General features: G+C 46.0%; 1 protein-coding gene across 9 annotated transcripts in view; it reads left to right on the top strand.

Moving 5' to 3' along the window:
• The window catches only part of SEMA4D (semaphorin 4D), a 174,070-nt gene that overhangs the window by 99,407 nt on the left and 59,065 nt on the right, over window positions 1–15,598 (top strand). For all 9 annotated transcript variants that reach the window (XR_005219085.1, XM_037850983.1, XM_037850982.1 and 6 more), the window contains 2 exons: window positions 10,944–11,300; window positions 13,280–13,431. Coding sequence is in view for 8 of the 9 variants with exons in the window: in XM_037850983.1 (XP_037706911.1) it covers window positions 11,201–11,300; window positions 13,280–13,431 (252 nt within the window). In the remaining variant the exon portion in view is untranslated. The remainder of the gene's footprint in view (window positions 1–10,943; window positions 11,301–13,279; window positions 13,432–15,598) is intronic.

Raw genomic sequence — 15,598 nt, 5'->3', positions numbered from 1 at the left:
ATGTATTTTAAGTTTTAGAGGAAAGCGTAAAACCGGTTTCATTTGTAAAAAGAAAAGGAAAATGCTCGTCTCTCCTTCATCCTTTTTATAGTACTCGTGTCTTAAATTGGTCGGGCAGGGTTGTTGACTCCACTTACAATAAAAAGGGTGTCATCAAGATGTACTTTCTGCATTTGCTGAGCTCGGGCTCATCCCTGGGAGTTGTTCTGCCAGTTTGGTGGGGCATTTTTGATTAGCACGGCTTTCCTTCCACTCAACACTTTCATTGTTTGTCAGCTAATTATGTGTACTTTTAAAATAAATTATCTGGTCTGTGGGGTAAAGGCTCTGTGGCTCTTACTGGTTTGTTAGAGTGCTTTATTTATGAAGAATCCCAAGCTTTGGTACTTTGTTACAAGGAGATTTTCCTTGATTTTTTCCCCCATAGGTCATTTGTCTTTGAATTTTGTTTGTAGTTCCCTTTATTTCCAAGAAATATTTTGGAATCTTTGGATATATAGAAATTGAAAACAAGGACAATTTATTCTACTGTTCTGTGTATTTATTCCATTCTATTAACAGAGAATTCCAGTGTGGAAACCTAAGATGATTGACTTTTCCCACTGTCTTTTTGCCTTGCTCTCATAAAAGTTTTGAAATATATACAAGGAAAAGATATAGTTTCTCATTTTTAGGTAAATGGACAAAGGGGCAAAGAATTGGCAAGAAATAGAGAAAAACTGGGAAACAAGTTAGCATGTAGAAAATTCCATAACAATATGTTGAAGCTAATGTTTTTTACATCAACTTGAGTATGGCATAGGTCAGACATAATTTTTTAATGTTTTAAGTGTTTTTTACAAAAGTAATGCAAAATGTGTGCTGCTTTTTTTTTTTCAAAAACAAACATAAAAAGTGAGTTCCCTGCCTGTTTTCCTCCATTCCAGAGGTAACAACTGTTTATAGGTTGGCGTGTGTGTCCATGTGTGTGTCTGTTTGTGTGAGTGTGTCTTAGTGTTTATAAGTTTGCAACATATGTGTATCCATGGGAGTGTGTAACTACATGCGTGACCACTCCTGTCTGTGTCTGCGTGAGTGTGGCCATGTGTGTGTTCATGTCTGTGTATAAGAGTGTCCATGAGAGTGTGTGCCCATGTGTGTGAGTGTCCATGAGTGTGTCCATGTTAGTGTCCATGTGTCCATGTGTGTCCATGTCCATTAGAGTATGTCCACGTGTGTGTCCCTATATGTGTCCATGTGATTGTGTGTCCATGAGTGTGTCCATGTGTGTGTGCATGTGTGTCTGTGAGTGTCCATGTGTGTGTCCATGAGTGTGTCCATGTGTGTGTTCCACAAGTGTGTCCACGAGTGTGTTCGTGTGTCCAAGAGTGTGCATATCCATGAGTGTGTGTCCGTGTGTGTTTGCCCCTGTGAGTGTGCATCCGTGTGTGTCTGTGTGTGCATGAGGGTGTATATGCATGTGTGATCATGTGTGCAAGTGTGTGTGTGTGTATGCATATGTCCTTTTGTGACTGCATGAGTGCATCCATGTGTGTCTGAGTGGGCCTTCAAGTCAAGTCTGCCTATCTAATCCTGGACAAACAGCCCTCCAGCCCCCGGTTTCCAGATTAAAAACACATGCCAGCTTCATAAACCACCAAGTCCCCACATGCCCAAGAAGTCCTCACCCTTCAATAGACAATTTTTTTTCTTCTTCCTCAACATAAAACCCACAAGGTAATACCATACTGAAGAATACAAAATAGATACTTGTCGTGTAAGTGCAATGGTATTGTTATAATTTTGCATCTCTTAATTTACTATAATGTGCTAAAAGAAGGAAAAGGTCCATGCACAGGAGAAAGGAACGAAACTGATCTACAAAGAAACAGACCTTTCCTTTGACCTCTGAATGCCCCATCCAGGGCTTTCCTAACGATGAAGGGAGCGCAGGTGGGAGCTCCCCGCCCTTGCTTTGACAGCAGTTATTTAATGATAGTTCATGACAATAGCCCAGAGACAAGTAGGAGGTGGCTTTCACCCTGCACACGTCTTGCCTCCATCCTGCAAACATTACCCATATGTGCACGAGGGTGTAAATCCATGTGAGACCGTGTGCGCGAGTGTCTGTGTGTATATGCATATGCTTTTGTGTGTGCATGTGAGTGTGCACAAAACCTGGCACAACCTCCTTTTGCACACTGCAGTGGCTCTTTGTGTGCAATTTTTTTGCCTGCCCTCTGCCAAAGGTTTTATAAGGTTGTAGGGAAATTAAGAATCCAAACAAATCCCAAGGAAAGCAAAGCTTTGCAATATACTCTGTTTTGCATCATTTTTTCCCCTTTTCAGGTCAAACACTGGGGATTAAAGCACCCATCTTGTGGCACATTAAATAGTCTCCCAGTGTAAATGGTGTCCTCTGGAAACATCTCTGTGTATGTCAAATCTGGCTCCCTAGGCTGGCAGCCCCTGAATTGAGTCATGATGAGAAAGACATCATTCATCTCTTTCGGGGACTGTGGGCTAACCCGGCCTTCCCCATGGGACTGACCATGTCGTACCACCCTGCACTGTACCCGGGGGCCAGTGTCCAGCAGTAGATTCTGACGGCCACCCCAGGGGTGCAACAGTGTGTGCATACCTGCCTGACAGCCCCGTATCTCCACGTGCATTTTGATTGCCTGCTTGCTTGCTTGCTTGCTTGATTTGTACATCCATCACTCCCCTGCCCCATCTCAGTCGGCCCCAGGAGGAGGGACTGGGTGCGTCTCCTTCCCTGGGTTTCCCATTGAATCACCGTGGCACCCAGGGAGCGCACAGCTTTGGGATGAGTGGCCAGAGGCGCTAGAATATGAGTTAGCAGGTATTGGCTACGTCTTGGCCATGGCTTGTGTGGCCTCGCTCAGGTAGCTTGGAGATGAGCAGGCCATCCCTGGAATGGGGCCCACCGGCCATATCTGCCCTGCCTGATACAACGCCAGGGCCAAGGGTGTCTCTGTGGCACTCGAGAGGCCCAGCCTTTTGGGGCCAGTGTCAAGTTCTGGGAAACCGGAGTTGAAACAGTAAACCATTTGTCATGCTTGCAACACAGAGAGCTGCTGAAACCCATCTCTGATTCCTGATGGGATAAGGCCAGGTGGCAGTGTCAGGGCTGCAGCCTGAGGTTATTGGGGCTGGGAAAGAGAGTCTGAGGTGGGGGGAGATGGGGGTGGGGGATGGGATGGGAGCCTGAGGTGGGAGATGGGGTCAGGGGTTGAGAAGGTAGCCTGAGGTGGGGGGTAGAGGGGTGGGGTTGGGAAGGGAGCCTGAGGTGGGAGACCAGGGCCCCTGGACAGGGGATAGCCAGGGAATCAGAACCAGGTGGCACCTGCATTTTCTGCTTCCCAAGAGCCCACAGCCCACTTCAGCTCCAGGGGAAGGTGAAAGCAGACACTCCCGGGAGGCGGATGCGGGTCCTTGGCCATCCTGGCAGCAGGGCCCGGCAGGGAGGAGAGGCGCCTCTCAGGCCCACTGTCAGGCAGGCTTGTGGAGGTAAAAATTGGAAGTCGGAACAGCCCCCTGCGCAGCCCATCGGCTGCAGAGGTGGAGGGGTCTGGAGGACGACCGCCTTTGGGGCTGTCTCCGGAGTCACCCTGGTCCACAGCTGTCAGCCTGGGCGCCCTCTTCCCCGTTTCCCTGCAGATGCCGGCAGGGGGTTTTGATGTTGGCTTAGCATCCTGTGGCTGGCTAGGATCCTGGCCTTCCTTATGCTTGGGACAGTGACTGATGGCCCTTCTGTGATCTGAACGGGGAGGGTTGTGTGTGAAGGTCCCCAGAAGGCATTCGGTCTTCCAGGACCGCCTGCCCTTACAAAGCACTCTAGCTACCAGTTCCTTTCCATATCTAAATGTTACAGCAGTGGAGCCAAATTTTTATGCTGCAATGGAGCATTCACACATACTCGTACACACAGAAACATATGCACACGTGTGCACATACATCTACATGCCCACACATACATGTATACACACATATATGCATGTACAAATACAGATGTGCACACATAAACAAATTACACATTCACACACATATGCATGCACACATAGACCTGTGTACACACACATGCACATGTATACATACATATATGTACACACACCTACAAATGTGCACAAACACATGTACATGTTTACATGCATATATACATGCACACCTAAAAATATGCCTGCACACTGCACATGTATGTATGCATATATGCACACACCTACAAACGTGCACATATGTGCACAATGCATACGTGTGCACCTGTACGCATACACACACACATGCACATGATATATACATGTACGCACATGCATACACATCTGCATGTAAGCACAGTGGGCACATGCATGTGCACATATACCTATTCATTTGGAAACAGTTCAGTGAAATGGTGCTTGGCCTTGCTGCTTGCTGTGTACTCACGTATGCTATGCTGGGACCTCCTGAGCTGATTCTGAGACCACTAATGGGCAGAAAGCCGCCGTTTGAAAAGCACTGACAGGCAATCTGCTCAGACCCATGAGTGATTGAGTTCAGGGCCCCCCTCTGGGTTCCATTTGCCTGACATTTAAAGTGGGGTAGCACGCTTTTCATGAACTGGCACCATTGTGTGTAATGGGAATGACATTTTGTAAACCCATCTTTCTAATGGGCTCCTGTCTGCAAGTCATTCTTTCCAAATGAGAAGGATAACAATTCCACACTGTCAAGGCAGAATGTGCATTCATAAGAGCAGCTCCCAGCAAGATACCTTTACATCTCATAAATGCTAAAGAAAGCAGCAGCATGAGCATTTTGTCCAGTCGTCTATAATTAAAAATGTCGAGAGTGAGATTCATCGTGTGACATCTCATCAGCGGTTATACACGTTCAGGGAAGGAGCTACTGTTCGTAGAAGAACCTGAGCAGGAAACATTTGTGTGGGTGCAGCCTGTGCCTTTGCTTAAAGCAATTTTTAAATTATACAAAACAGTACGTGCTTTTTGGAAATGTGCATGTATGTGCACAATGCCTACATGTGCACCTGTACACATACATACATTTACACTTGTGTGCACATGATATATACACATATGCACATGCATATACACCTGCATGTAAGCACAGTTGTGAACATATGCTTATTTATTTGGAAACAGTTAAATGAAACTGCAACTGCACATAAAAAATCAAAGCTTTCCAATGTCATAAAGCAAAGTGTACAAGCCCCCTCCACCTTCCTCCTTCCCTTGCCAGCCATTCCCCCTCCATGCCTGGTGGGAACCCTTCCTGACCTTTTGCTATCATGTTGATTTTTTTTTTTTTTTTTAAAGAACTAAGATGCAGTGAGTCTTTGGGAACAAGAGGCAGGAGCTATTCTAGGCTGTTGGGAATCTGACATCTTCTGATGAGATAAGTACAGCTCAGACCTGGGTAAACTCCAGGAAGCCAGCGTGTGCTTATGTAGAAAGACTTGGTCATGTGCAGTTACCATCCGCAAGGCAGATCAGGAGCTCAGGAGTGGGGGACAGGGCCTGGCTGGGCTTGACAGCTCCCTATGTTGCTAAGTGGCAGAGTGCCTGGGGTTGTTGCATGCTTTAATCAATTTAATTAAATTTTTTTTTTCTTTTCGACCAATTTGAGTAACCCAAGTGAATGTACATAATTCCTGACCATTCTCACTAATTTGTTTAAAACTGTCTGGTAGGAGATGCAAGCCCAGCTCTAAGACTCCTTCAGCCCAAGCTTCTGTTGAAACTTGCTTTGACATTCTCTTGGAGGACACTGATTCAGGGACGACTTAACTATTCCTTGAGGTTTTGTTGTGACTGCTGGTAGCAGGTTCATTTTAAATTCCTGCTCGTTCTGGGAACTTTATTTTATGAACTTTTCTGCTACCAGGGTCTCACTTTAGTTCTCTCCAGTGGGTCATATACTCTGCTCTGGTGTTTAGGGATTTTTTTTTTTTTTTTTGCATTTCTCCCTGGATTCTGCTTTGCCTCAGAATTGTGTAAATCACGGAGACATTTTCAAGCAGATGCACATGCTGGGAAGAAAATAAAGCAGGAGGCAAGGATGGTGTGTGGGGTTAGGGTGATTTATAGGGTCAGGGGATGTGTTTGAGGAGGCAGCTTTGGAGCAAATGGTCATTGCAGGGGTGGGGGGAGACGGAGCCATGAGAAGCTCCTGGGGGAAGAGAGTTCCGGAAGACGTAGCAGCTGTAAGTACAAAGACTCTGAGGCAGGGTTGACTTTGGTAAGTCTGAGAAGCAGCGGCTATACCAGGAGGGTTGGGAGGGGTTGGGGTGGGGGTAGATGGGGGCAAAGAATGTATTAGGGTTCTCAGGAGAAACAAAACCAGCAGGAGGTGTGTGGGTTTGTGTGCGTGTGTGCATGTAGAGAGACAAGAGAATTTTCTTCTGTCTGGAAGCATTTGGGATCTTCTCTTCATCTCCCGGGTTTCTCACATTGCACGATGATGTGCCTGATATGAGTGGTCTTTCTTCATTCATTGCCCTGGGCACTTCCATTCTGAAAACTCATGTCTTTCTGTTCTGGAAACCTTTTTATTAGAAATTTCTCTGATAATTCCTAGACTTTCACAGTCTTCTGGAGCTCTTATTAGTTGTAGGCCTCCAGAATTGATCCTCTGATTTCTTTTATCTTTTCTCAGCCTTTTTCCATTTCTTTCAACTTTTAGGAAACATCTTCAGTTTCATCTCCCAATCCTTCCATTGAACATTATGTTTCTTTTATCCAAATTCTAAGATCCTTTTCATTTTCTCACCACGTTTTTCTTTGTGATGTCTCCCCTAGTGGGCTCTGGTTTCAGCTCTCTCTGATCCACAAAGTCACTTAAAGCCCGCGGGGTGGTAGAACCGATGGTAAACGTAGCTATTATTAAACATTGAATTATGCAAACCTAAAGTTAAATAAATTACATTAAAAGTAAAGATACTCAAAACTCATTACCTCCTAATTATTTTATACATTTATGTAATTTGTGTGTATTTATATGATTATTTTGTATAATGATATATATTTTACTGTTGTCCGTTACCTGTGCTCATGGAGTTGGTTGTCTGTTGTGTCTGCCTCGTGAGATGCTACAGCTCTTTTCTTCCCAATTCCATACTCAGGGATATTGTGCTGATAGCTTGAAATCAGCAACAATGGGAGTATTTACACCACAGAAATTGGCACCAGCCACAAAGCACAGCGCCCCTCCCACAGCCCTGGAGAGCTGGTTGTTAGTTTGCCAGCACTCCACTGGTTACTACTTAGCTATTTTCTTTCTAGCTTCCTAAGTTTGTCAGCATTCCTCATCTGCTTTCATCTCCCGTCTCAATTTTTGTTCTTATGGTTTATGTCCATTTAAAGTGTCATGTTACTGGGTTCAAAGAGAGAGTTGAAATAAGTCTCTGTGTTCTGTGTGCTGATTTCCAGAGAGACTTTCTCCCACCCCCTGACTCTGGGGTCTAAGCCTGGCTGCCGAAACGTTTAATGGATGCCCCAGGCAATGGATTTCAACTGAGGGACCTAAAAGGAATTCTTTCTTGTTGTTGGACCCTCTGAAAACCACCCCCCCCCCCCCCATATAGTAAATTAGAAATGAAACATGCCCTGTGAGCCTCACATCTCTGTCCCATAGCCAGGAAGCCACTGTAGCTTTAGTTTGTACTCGCATCTGATTTTCACCCAGGCTCCTTTTGTGCTCAGGAAGGGCTCCCCAGGGCCGACTTCAGGCCTGGCTTTCTGTATAGTTGGTGCCTTGTTTTGCAGGTTCAACATCAGTCCTCCAAGACATAGTCCCTTTTTATGTAAATTGATCTCTTGCTGTTACTTTTGATTGTGTCACCCTGTGATTTCCTCACTGCAATTTGTAGCCAGTTTTCCTTTTGGGTATGGACCCTTTCTCCTGCTAGAGGACAACCTCTGTGAAGGGCGGGGGGGTTGCTTCTGTGTTCCCCCTCCGTGTGCACAGCCTTGTACAGCGGCTTGGACCCACAGTGGCTGGGACCCACGTGTGACCAGCTGGAAGGGGTCCACGTGGGCATGTCTGCGGCATCCCTGCTGCTTGGTGGGAACCTCCTCTGCGGACCCCCTTCCCTGCCAGCAGACCTACCTTCTCACCTTCCTCCCGCTTATGCAAGATTCCACATAAACTTTTGTAACCTGTGCACTGTACAGCCCTCCACTGCTGGGAAGAACGGATTGGGCAGCCACGGCACACATAATGTTGGCTGCGTGATTTCCGTGACACATAATCGGGGAAAATGCCATATCCCTCAAAAGCCAGGGGGCCTCCACTGTTCCAGAAGGTGGGGGAGAGGGATTTAACAGGCACTTCAGAGGACCCCATGGACAGCTTCGCCATTGTTGCCATCATTTTTTCCCCACATTAAAGACCGTGGTCTGCTGTTACCTGTCTTAGTTTGCCAGGCTGTGATGACAAATACCACACGGTGGGTTGGCTTCAACAACAAGCCTCTGTCGGCTCATGGTTTTGTTGATAGCCTTCTGGTGATGGTGGGTCTCCACCACATGGCAGGCTCTCTCCCCTCTCTGGCTTCTCCTGGTTTCTGGCTTTTCCTGGTTTCAGGTTTCTTTTCTTTACAAGGCCTCTGGTTCTACTGATTAAGGCCCACCCGGATTCAGTTTGTTTGGCCACATCTGAATAGAATCTTGGAAGAACCTATTCACAGATGAGCCCACACCTTAACTGATGATGCATCTTCTTTTTTATGTCCTCTTTTTTGAAAAAAATTATCATATTTTTTTAATTGTAGAATATAACATATATATATAAAAGTGTTAACTTTCCAAGTACAATTTAACAACTAGTTAGAGAACAAATTTCAAAGAATTATAGGTTACAATTCCAGTTTCAGTTATTTCCTTATTATGAAATATAACTTATATATACAAAAAGGTAATACATTTCAAAGTATGATTTAACAAGTAGATATATAGGAAATTCCCAAAGTTATTATGAGTTATAGTACCATGATTCCAGTCGTTTCCTTATTGTAAAATCTAACATATATACAAAAAGGTATAGCTTTCAAATTACATTTTAACAAGTAGCTATAGAACAAATTTCAAAGGATGCTGTGGGTTACAGTTCTGCCATTTCAGTTTTTTCCTTCTATCCTAATACCCTAGCAACTAACGAAAAGAAAATGATATAAAGATTCAGTATTCATAATCTTTTGTTAAATTCCATCTTGTGTGTTGCTACCCCTTCCTCTAGTTTACTCACTTTCCCGATCTTCAGGGATGTCTAGGCAGTGACCACCCTAACCTGTTCTTGTTGAAAAGGGGTGTCAACTTTGTGACATTGCATCTTCTAAGGGTCCTGTTCACAAATGGGTTCACACCCCCCAGGGACACAAATTAAGATTGAGAACATGTCTTTTGTTGGGGAACCACATTTCCCATAGTAAGAACATAGAATATGAAGGACAGCACCTGCTGTTTGTGACCACGTGCCTCCTTCCCCAGGATTGGGCTCCCTGGGGCCAGGCCTGGTTTGTTCAGACTTCACGGGAGCTTCCGTATTTGTCATTGGAAGGAACACTGTCTATTTCTTGTAACAACCTTGTAGTCAGACAAGTTCCCTTTTGCAAATGAGAAGTGGCCTCCTGATGGCAAGTAACTGCAAGTATGCCCGATATTATGAAGATCTGAATCTGTAATTGAGTGAGTTTTCTTCATATGGAGCCTACTCAGAAACTATTACCTGCTTGGGAGCTCAGAGCAGGGAAGCTTTTGGGAGCTCCTGCCAATTAGTTAATGATCAATCACATGGAGAAAACAAAGCCTCCGGGATGAATGAATGAGACTGTGCAAGGGAATTTGCTGACATCATTTCTGGAAGAGACACATTAGGAGATACCCTGAACCGTGTTGACACGCTGGGGACAGAGCAGCCGGTGGGCAGGCGTGTAGAGGCACCGTGCTCGGCGTGGTCAGGTCTGGCTGGGACAGAGAGAAAGCTAAATGGGAGAGGCCGATAAGAAGATGGTGCAAGCTTTGTGGAGGACCTGGCCGAGCAGGATTAAAAATTGGGGTTTTCGTCTTGGGCTCAGTTCCCCAAAGACGATGATGCATCCCAGTGCTGAAAGCTCCCCCAAAACTGTGCATCCTTCCTCAGGTGGCCAGGTGGGCCACGGGAGGGGGCTTCTCTCTTTTTCCAGTTATTGCTTCAGGTCCAAGGGCAGATGCTTTGTGTCTAGAACAGATGTTTCTAGCCAGGGAGAGTCAGGGAGCCTCCCTGTAGAAGTTCTGCAGGGGGTCTTTTGGGTGCCCCCTTCCCACCCTGCAATTTCACTACACAACATAAGCCTCTTCTTTTAATGCGGTGCTTTGGTCTCGTTGGATGCATCAGAGCTCATAACCAGAGTTTCTGTCGTGTGCAAACTGATGTACAGCAGGAGGCATGGGTCTTTGGAAGCTGGTTAGGCCTCCATAGTTTCTGTCTGGCTGTTTTCCTTGCAAAGAAAACATTAGAGGAATTGGAAAGCAAAAGTCTTGGAGGGAAACTGAAACCCTTGGTTTGGTTCCCTCCATTTTCATCTCACCACCAGCCGGAGAGGAGCTCCTGCACAGGAAGGAAGCCTGGCAGCCAGTGTGGCTTTGCATTGACGGGTGTCTCCCAAGCCCCCTGCTGAGCCCTGTTCCATCCGTCTGTCCCACCTCCTGGGACATCGTTCTGTCCTGCCTGGGGTGTTGGGGATCATTGGTCCTGGTAACTCCTGGCTTCACTCCTCTGTGCGTCTGAGAGTGGGGTCTCTGGGAGGTGTCCCCCCAGCTTCTTCCTCCCAGGGTGGCTGCGAGATGCCCTCCCATGTACCCCTCCTCCTCTCTGCTCGTCAGCAGGTGGATTCCATACGGGATGTGGTCGGAGCAAAGCTGGGAAGTGTATTGCTCAGATAACCATGTTGTCTTCCTTCTCTCTTTCAGTGTTTCCTCCGAAGACCGCAAAGAAGCCAGGGAGCCTCAGAAATTGGCCATAGCCAGAGTGGTCCTCTCTCTGCCTGGTGTGCCGGGAAATGAGGGTTCTTGCGGATCTCGCTACCCACCAGCTCCCCGCTGTGCTGCCGTCCACAGCCCCTGGGCCCTGAGCAGCGTCCTTGCTGCTACCCACCCACCAGGGACCATCTCCTGCCCATGAGCGTTTGCTGCCAGAGCTCTGCCACTGCCACCCCTGCCCAGTGAGCATGCTCGGCCCCCTTGGGGGGCTGTTCCCAGCCCTGGCTGTGGCCTTGGGGATGGCCGTGGCATTTGCACCCGTGCCCAGGATTACCTGGGAGCACAAAGGTGAGTACAAAGCCTTGCCCAGGGGTGCAATTGAAATAGCCTTATAAATCACCAGGCAGGATAACGAACTGTGTCGGGTAGAATGTTGTCGTTTGTTCTGTTGGATTGTGTGCTCCTAGGATGTTTGTGCAACTCATGTCTTCAGCAAGCAGATGGGCTCCTAGACAGAGGCTGCAGGTGTTTCTAAGGACATGCCTTTGGTAACTGGAGATGTTTGCCAGGAGTTGTTCAGGCCCTCGATTTGGTTTCTAAAGCAGAGGGACTCATAAAAGGATGCTTATCTCCCCTTTCACTGATAACGTTTGGTGCATGCTACTTGTATGAGACAGGGTTCTCCAGAGAAACAGAACTGATGGGAGATATAGACATATATTAAAAGATTTATTATAAAGAATGCTTGTGCAGCTATGGGGGCTGGGACTTCTAAGTGCTGCAGCTCAAGCCAAAAGCTGGAAACTCCGATAAAGGTGACATTGAAGTCTTCAGTTTGAATTCCCCAATTCAAGTTGAAATGAAGTTGAGGCAGAAATTCTTCTTTCTGACTTCTGAAATCCTCAGTTCTGGCTTTTAAGGATTCCAACTGATTGAATGAGGAGACTGCCCACATTGGTGAGGGCAAATGCCTTTGTTGGTTGTAGATGCAATCAGCTGATTGTAGATGCAATTGATTGCTTATAGATAAAAGTCCCATCTATGAAACACCCTCACAGTAACAAGCAGGCCAGTGTTTGCTAGACCAAACACCTAGGCGCCATCACCTGGCCGAGTTGACACATGAAATTAACCATCAAACTACCCAAGAACAAGCCCCTGCTGAGCACTTGCCACCCATGCACTGGGAGAACAGTGATAGATTTTGAGGACAGTTAAATTGTATTTGGAGCTGGGCTTCGTACACATTATTGTCATTTGCTATTTATTAATTTCCATATTATTTATTTTTCTCTCTGAAAAAATGGGTCTTGGGAGCCCCAGTTTTTCTCGTTCGGTAGATTGACAGCTCAGGTACCTGTGTCTAAGCATATGGTTTTGCTCACGTGGTTGAAAGTCATTTTGCACATAATTAACAGGCATTGCTTATAGTAGATGCATTGAGAAAGGAATTTCATCCCGTGTGTATCTTCAACACTAGAAAATTAGAAGAACAGAAATTGCTAACACTTTGCCCTTAAATAAAGGGAAGGCTTGGTAGAAATGGAAAGCCAAGCTCAAGCCTTTCAAGTCGACGTCAGAAGGGTTTAAAAGAAGAAACCAATCTTTAAAAAGAAATACTTCCTTAAAAAATAGTACTTCCTAAGTAGCTCATAGTTTAATTCATCATATTCCTAAGTAGCTACTGATGCATATACCTGGTAAATGATTAAAAAAAGTCATTTGTTTCTTTATTTTGTAAGTTTGTTGTGGTTATCACTGAAAAATGCTTGGGTCGAGTCACATAAAATCCACTGAAATGGATTTTTTAAAGGCTTTGAATTAAACTTTTTTTTCTTGAGTGAGAGAAATTCTAAATAATTATATTCTTTATTCACCTAATCTATGGGTGATTTAAAAAATATGTATCATAGATGGGAGTTTAATGGGAAGGTAGAGGGGGGCTGCAGAGAGCAACAGATGAAGGCTTTTTACCTGTGTGTCTTGGTGTGTGGGGTTTGGAGTAGAGCAGGATTTCTGGGAGTGGGAAAGGAGGTCAAAGTGCATTGCCACGGGGTGAGCACAGCCAGCTCCTGGGGCCTGGGCAGGGCCCACTTGTATCCGGTGGCTCCATTAGGGATCTGCTCTGGAGGTGATTGAGTTCTGGCCTCTGCTGGGGACTCAGCCCTGCCACAAATGCATTGCCCGGCCCCTGCAGATGTGACAGCGCACCAACACGTCCTTCCAGATGCCCGAGAGAAGCTGTTTCTCATTCGTCCAAGGGGCCACCTTTTCCAAATACAAATGTCTGATTCATCTCTCCTGCCCTGTCCCCTCCCTGCCCACAGAGGTGCACCTGGTACACTTCCACGAGCCAGGCATCTTCAACTACTCCATCCTGCTGCTGAGCGAGGACAAGGACAAGGACACCCTGTACGTTGGTGCCCGCGAAGCCGTCTTTGCCCTGAACGCCCTGGATGTCACCGAGAAGCAGCAGGAGGTAGGTGCATGGGGCGGGGGCCCCTCCTGCCAGCACCGGCTCCCCTTCTATGTGGACTCAGCCTTGTACAGTGGGAGCTGTTAAAAGGCAGTTATTGTGTACAGCTGTGTATCTGTTCAAATCAGATTCCGTACACCCTGAGCCACTAAAACAGAATTAGGATGTAAACTGGGTCCTAAGCCTGATGAAACACCCTGGAACGTACATGCCCAGATGAAGTCGTTGTTGCCAGCAGTAAAATCTGGTGTCTCTGATGGTGTCAGTGGAGCCCAAATGCGATACCACGGGGAGAGCATCGGGCATGTGGTGGGAAGACCCAGACTCTGCTTCCAGCACTTTCTATAGTATTTGTGCCTCTGCTCACCTGCCTGCAGCATGTAATTAATACCTGCTTCCATATAATGAGGTCTGAGTAATGTGTGTGAAAGCTCTTTGCCAATCTGTGAAATCGTCTTTACCATAAATAACAGCTTCCAATGGAGCAGATTCTTGGCTCCCCATCGGATGCCCCCCACCCTTTTCCTTGGTGCATTGCCCCTTTTTCTTTGCAAGTTCTCCTCTCGCTCTCTTCCATGGTTAGCCTCGCAGACTTCCTCTGCGTCTCCAAACTCAGCTCTGACGAGTGTCCCACGTGTGTTGTTTCCTGACACCTGAGCTTGCCGAGGGCCACTGGGTCCCCCTAGCCCTCCTACCTGCATTTTGGGGCTCATGAGACCAGGGATCACCCCCCTTCTTGTCTTTTACTTTTAAACTTTTTACCAGTGTCAATACCGGCCCACTGTTCCCACTGTTTTCACCTCTGACCCCACCTACTTCCTATGCCTCCAGGTGACTTTGCACCAAATCCAGATACCATCTCCTTGGTCTGTAAATGTTTCAGTGGGTAACTCATAAAGGAAACAGCTCTTTTATTTTTCAAAATAACCAAAACGCTATTTTCATGTCGAAACATTAACAGTAATCCCCCAGTGTCTTCAGACATTCAGCCTGTGTTCCAATTTGATCAGTTCTCTCCTTAATGAGTTTTGGGATTCTTTTTAAATAGCATGAATCAGATGACATCAGGTCCATCCACTGCAGTTCATTGCGATGTCTATTGAGTTGTGATTTACAGGCATCCCCCGCTCAGTTTACTTATTGAGAAAACCGGTCAGTGTGTCCAAGGGAATTTCCCAGCCTTGATTTTGCTCCATGCGTCCTCATGATGTGCGTCTGCCCTCTGCATGGCCTTGGGTGGGTGTATCAGTTAGGGTTCTCTAGGGAAACAGAACCAACAAGAGATATCTGTAAATATGAGATTTTATAAAAGTGTGTCAGGCAACTGAGAGGATGCATGAGTCCAAGTTCTGTAGGGCAGGGAGCAAGTTGGCAACTCTGATGAAGGTCTTCAGTGAACTCCCCAGGAGAGGCTAGCTGGCTGCAGAAGTGAAAGTTCTCTCTCTTCTCCTTTAAAAGTCTTCAGCTGATTTGGTTAAATCCAGCTGATTGAATTCTCTCATTGCAGAAGATACACTGTGAAGCAGTCTTTTTGAATCCTGAGTCTGAGTGGGATAAGTCTCTCAACCTGATAACCATTGTGACGGTTAGGTTCATGTGTGAACTTGGCCAGGTGATGGTACCCAGGTGTCTGGTCAAGCAAGCACTGGCCTAACCGTTATTTCAAGGACATTTGTGGCTGGTCAATAAACCAACAGTCTGGTTTATTAAATCATCAGTCAATTGGCTGCAGCTGTGACTGATAAATCAACGAAGGGTGTATCAGCTGCCTGAGACACTTTTATAAAATCTCATATTTATGGATATCTCCTGTTGGTTCTGTTTCCCTAGAGAACCCTAACTAATACACAGCGGTGGTGGCTTCTTTCACCTGGGGTTCCCCTTTCTGAGACGTCCATGGCTTTTAAATCCTCAGCTTGCAGTGAAGAAATGAGGTTTTATTAAGTATGATGCTTTATCTAAAAGAATGTTACTCTAACACTTGTCACCTGCTCACGTCACAGGAAATTCAAGGAATTGTGATTGTACCATTCTGCCAATAGTCAAGCATCATGACTTATTTTTACTGGACTCTAGGGTCACTTTAGAATGGATAGGGAAAAAAATTACCAATGTTTGAAAATACTTATTCTTTTCCTTTTGGGCAGATAATTCATTTTCATTAGTTTAG

This window comes from Choloepus didactylus, chromosome 10 (assembly GCF_015220235.1).
Source record: "Choloepus didactylus isolate mChoDid1 chromosome 10, mChoDid1.pri, whole genome shotgun sequence".
Classification (NCBI taxonomy): domain Eukaryota; kingdom Metazoa; phylum Chordata; class Mammalia; order Pilosa; family Megalonychidae; genus Choloepus; species Choloepus didactylus.
This window is presented reverse-complemented; position numbering and strand designations above follow the sequence as displayed.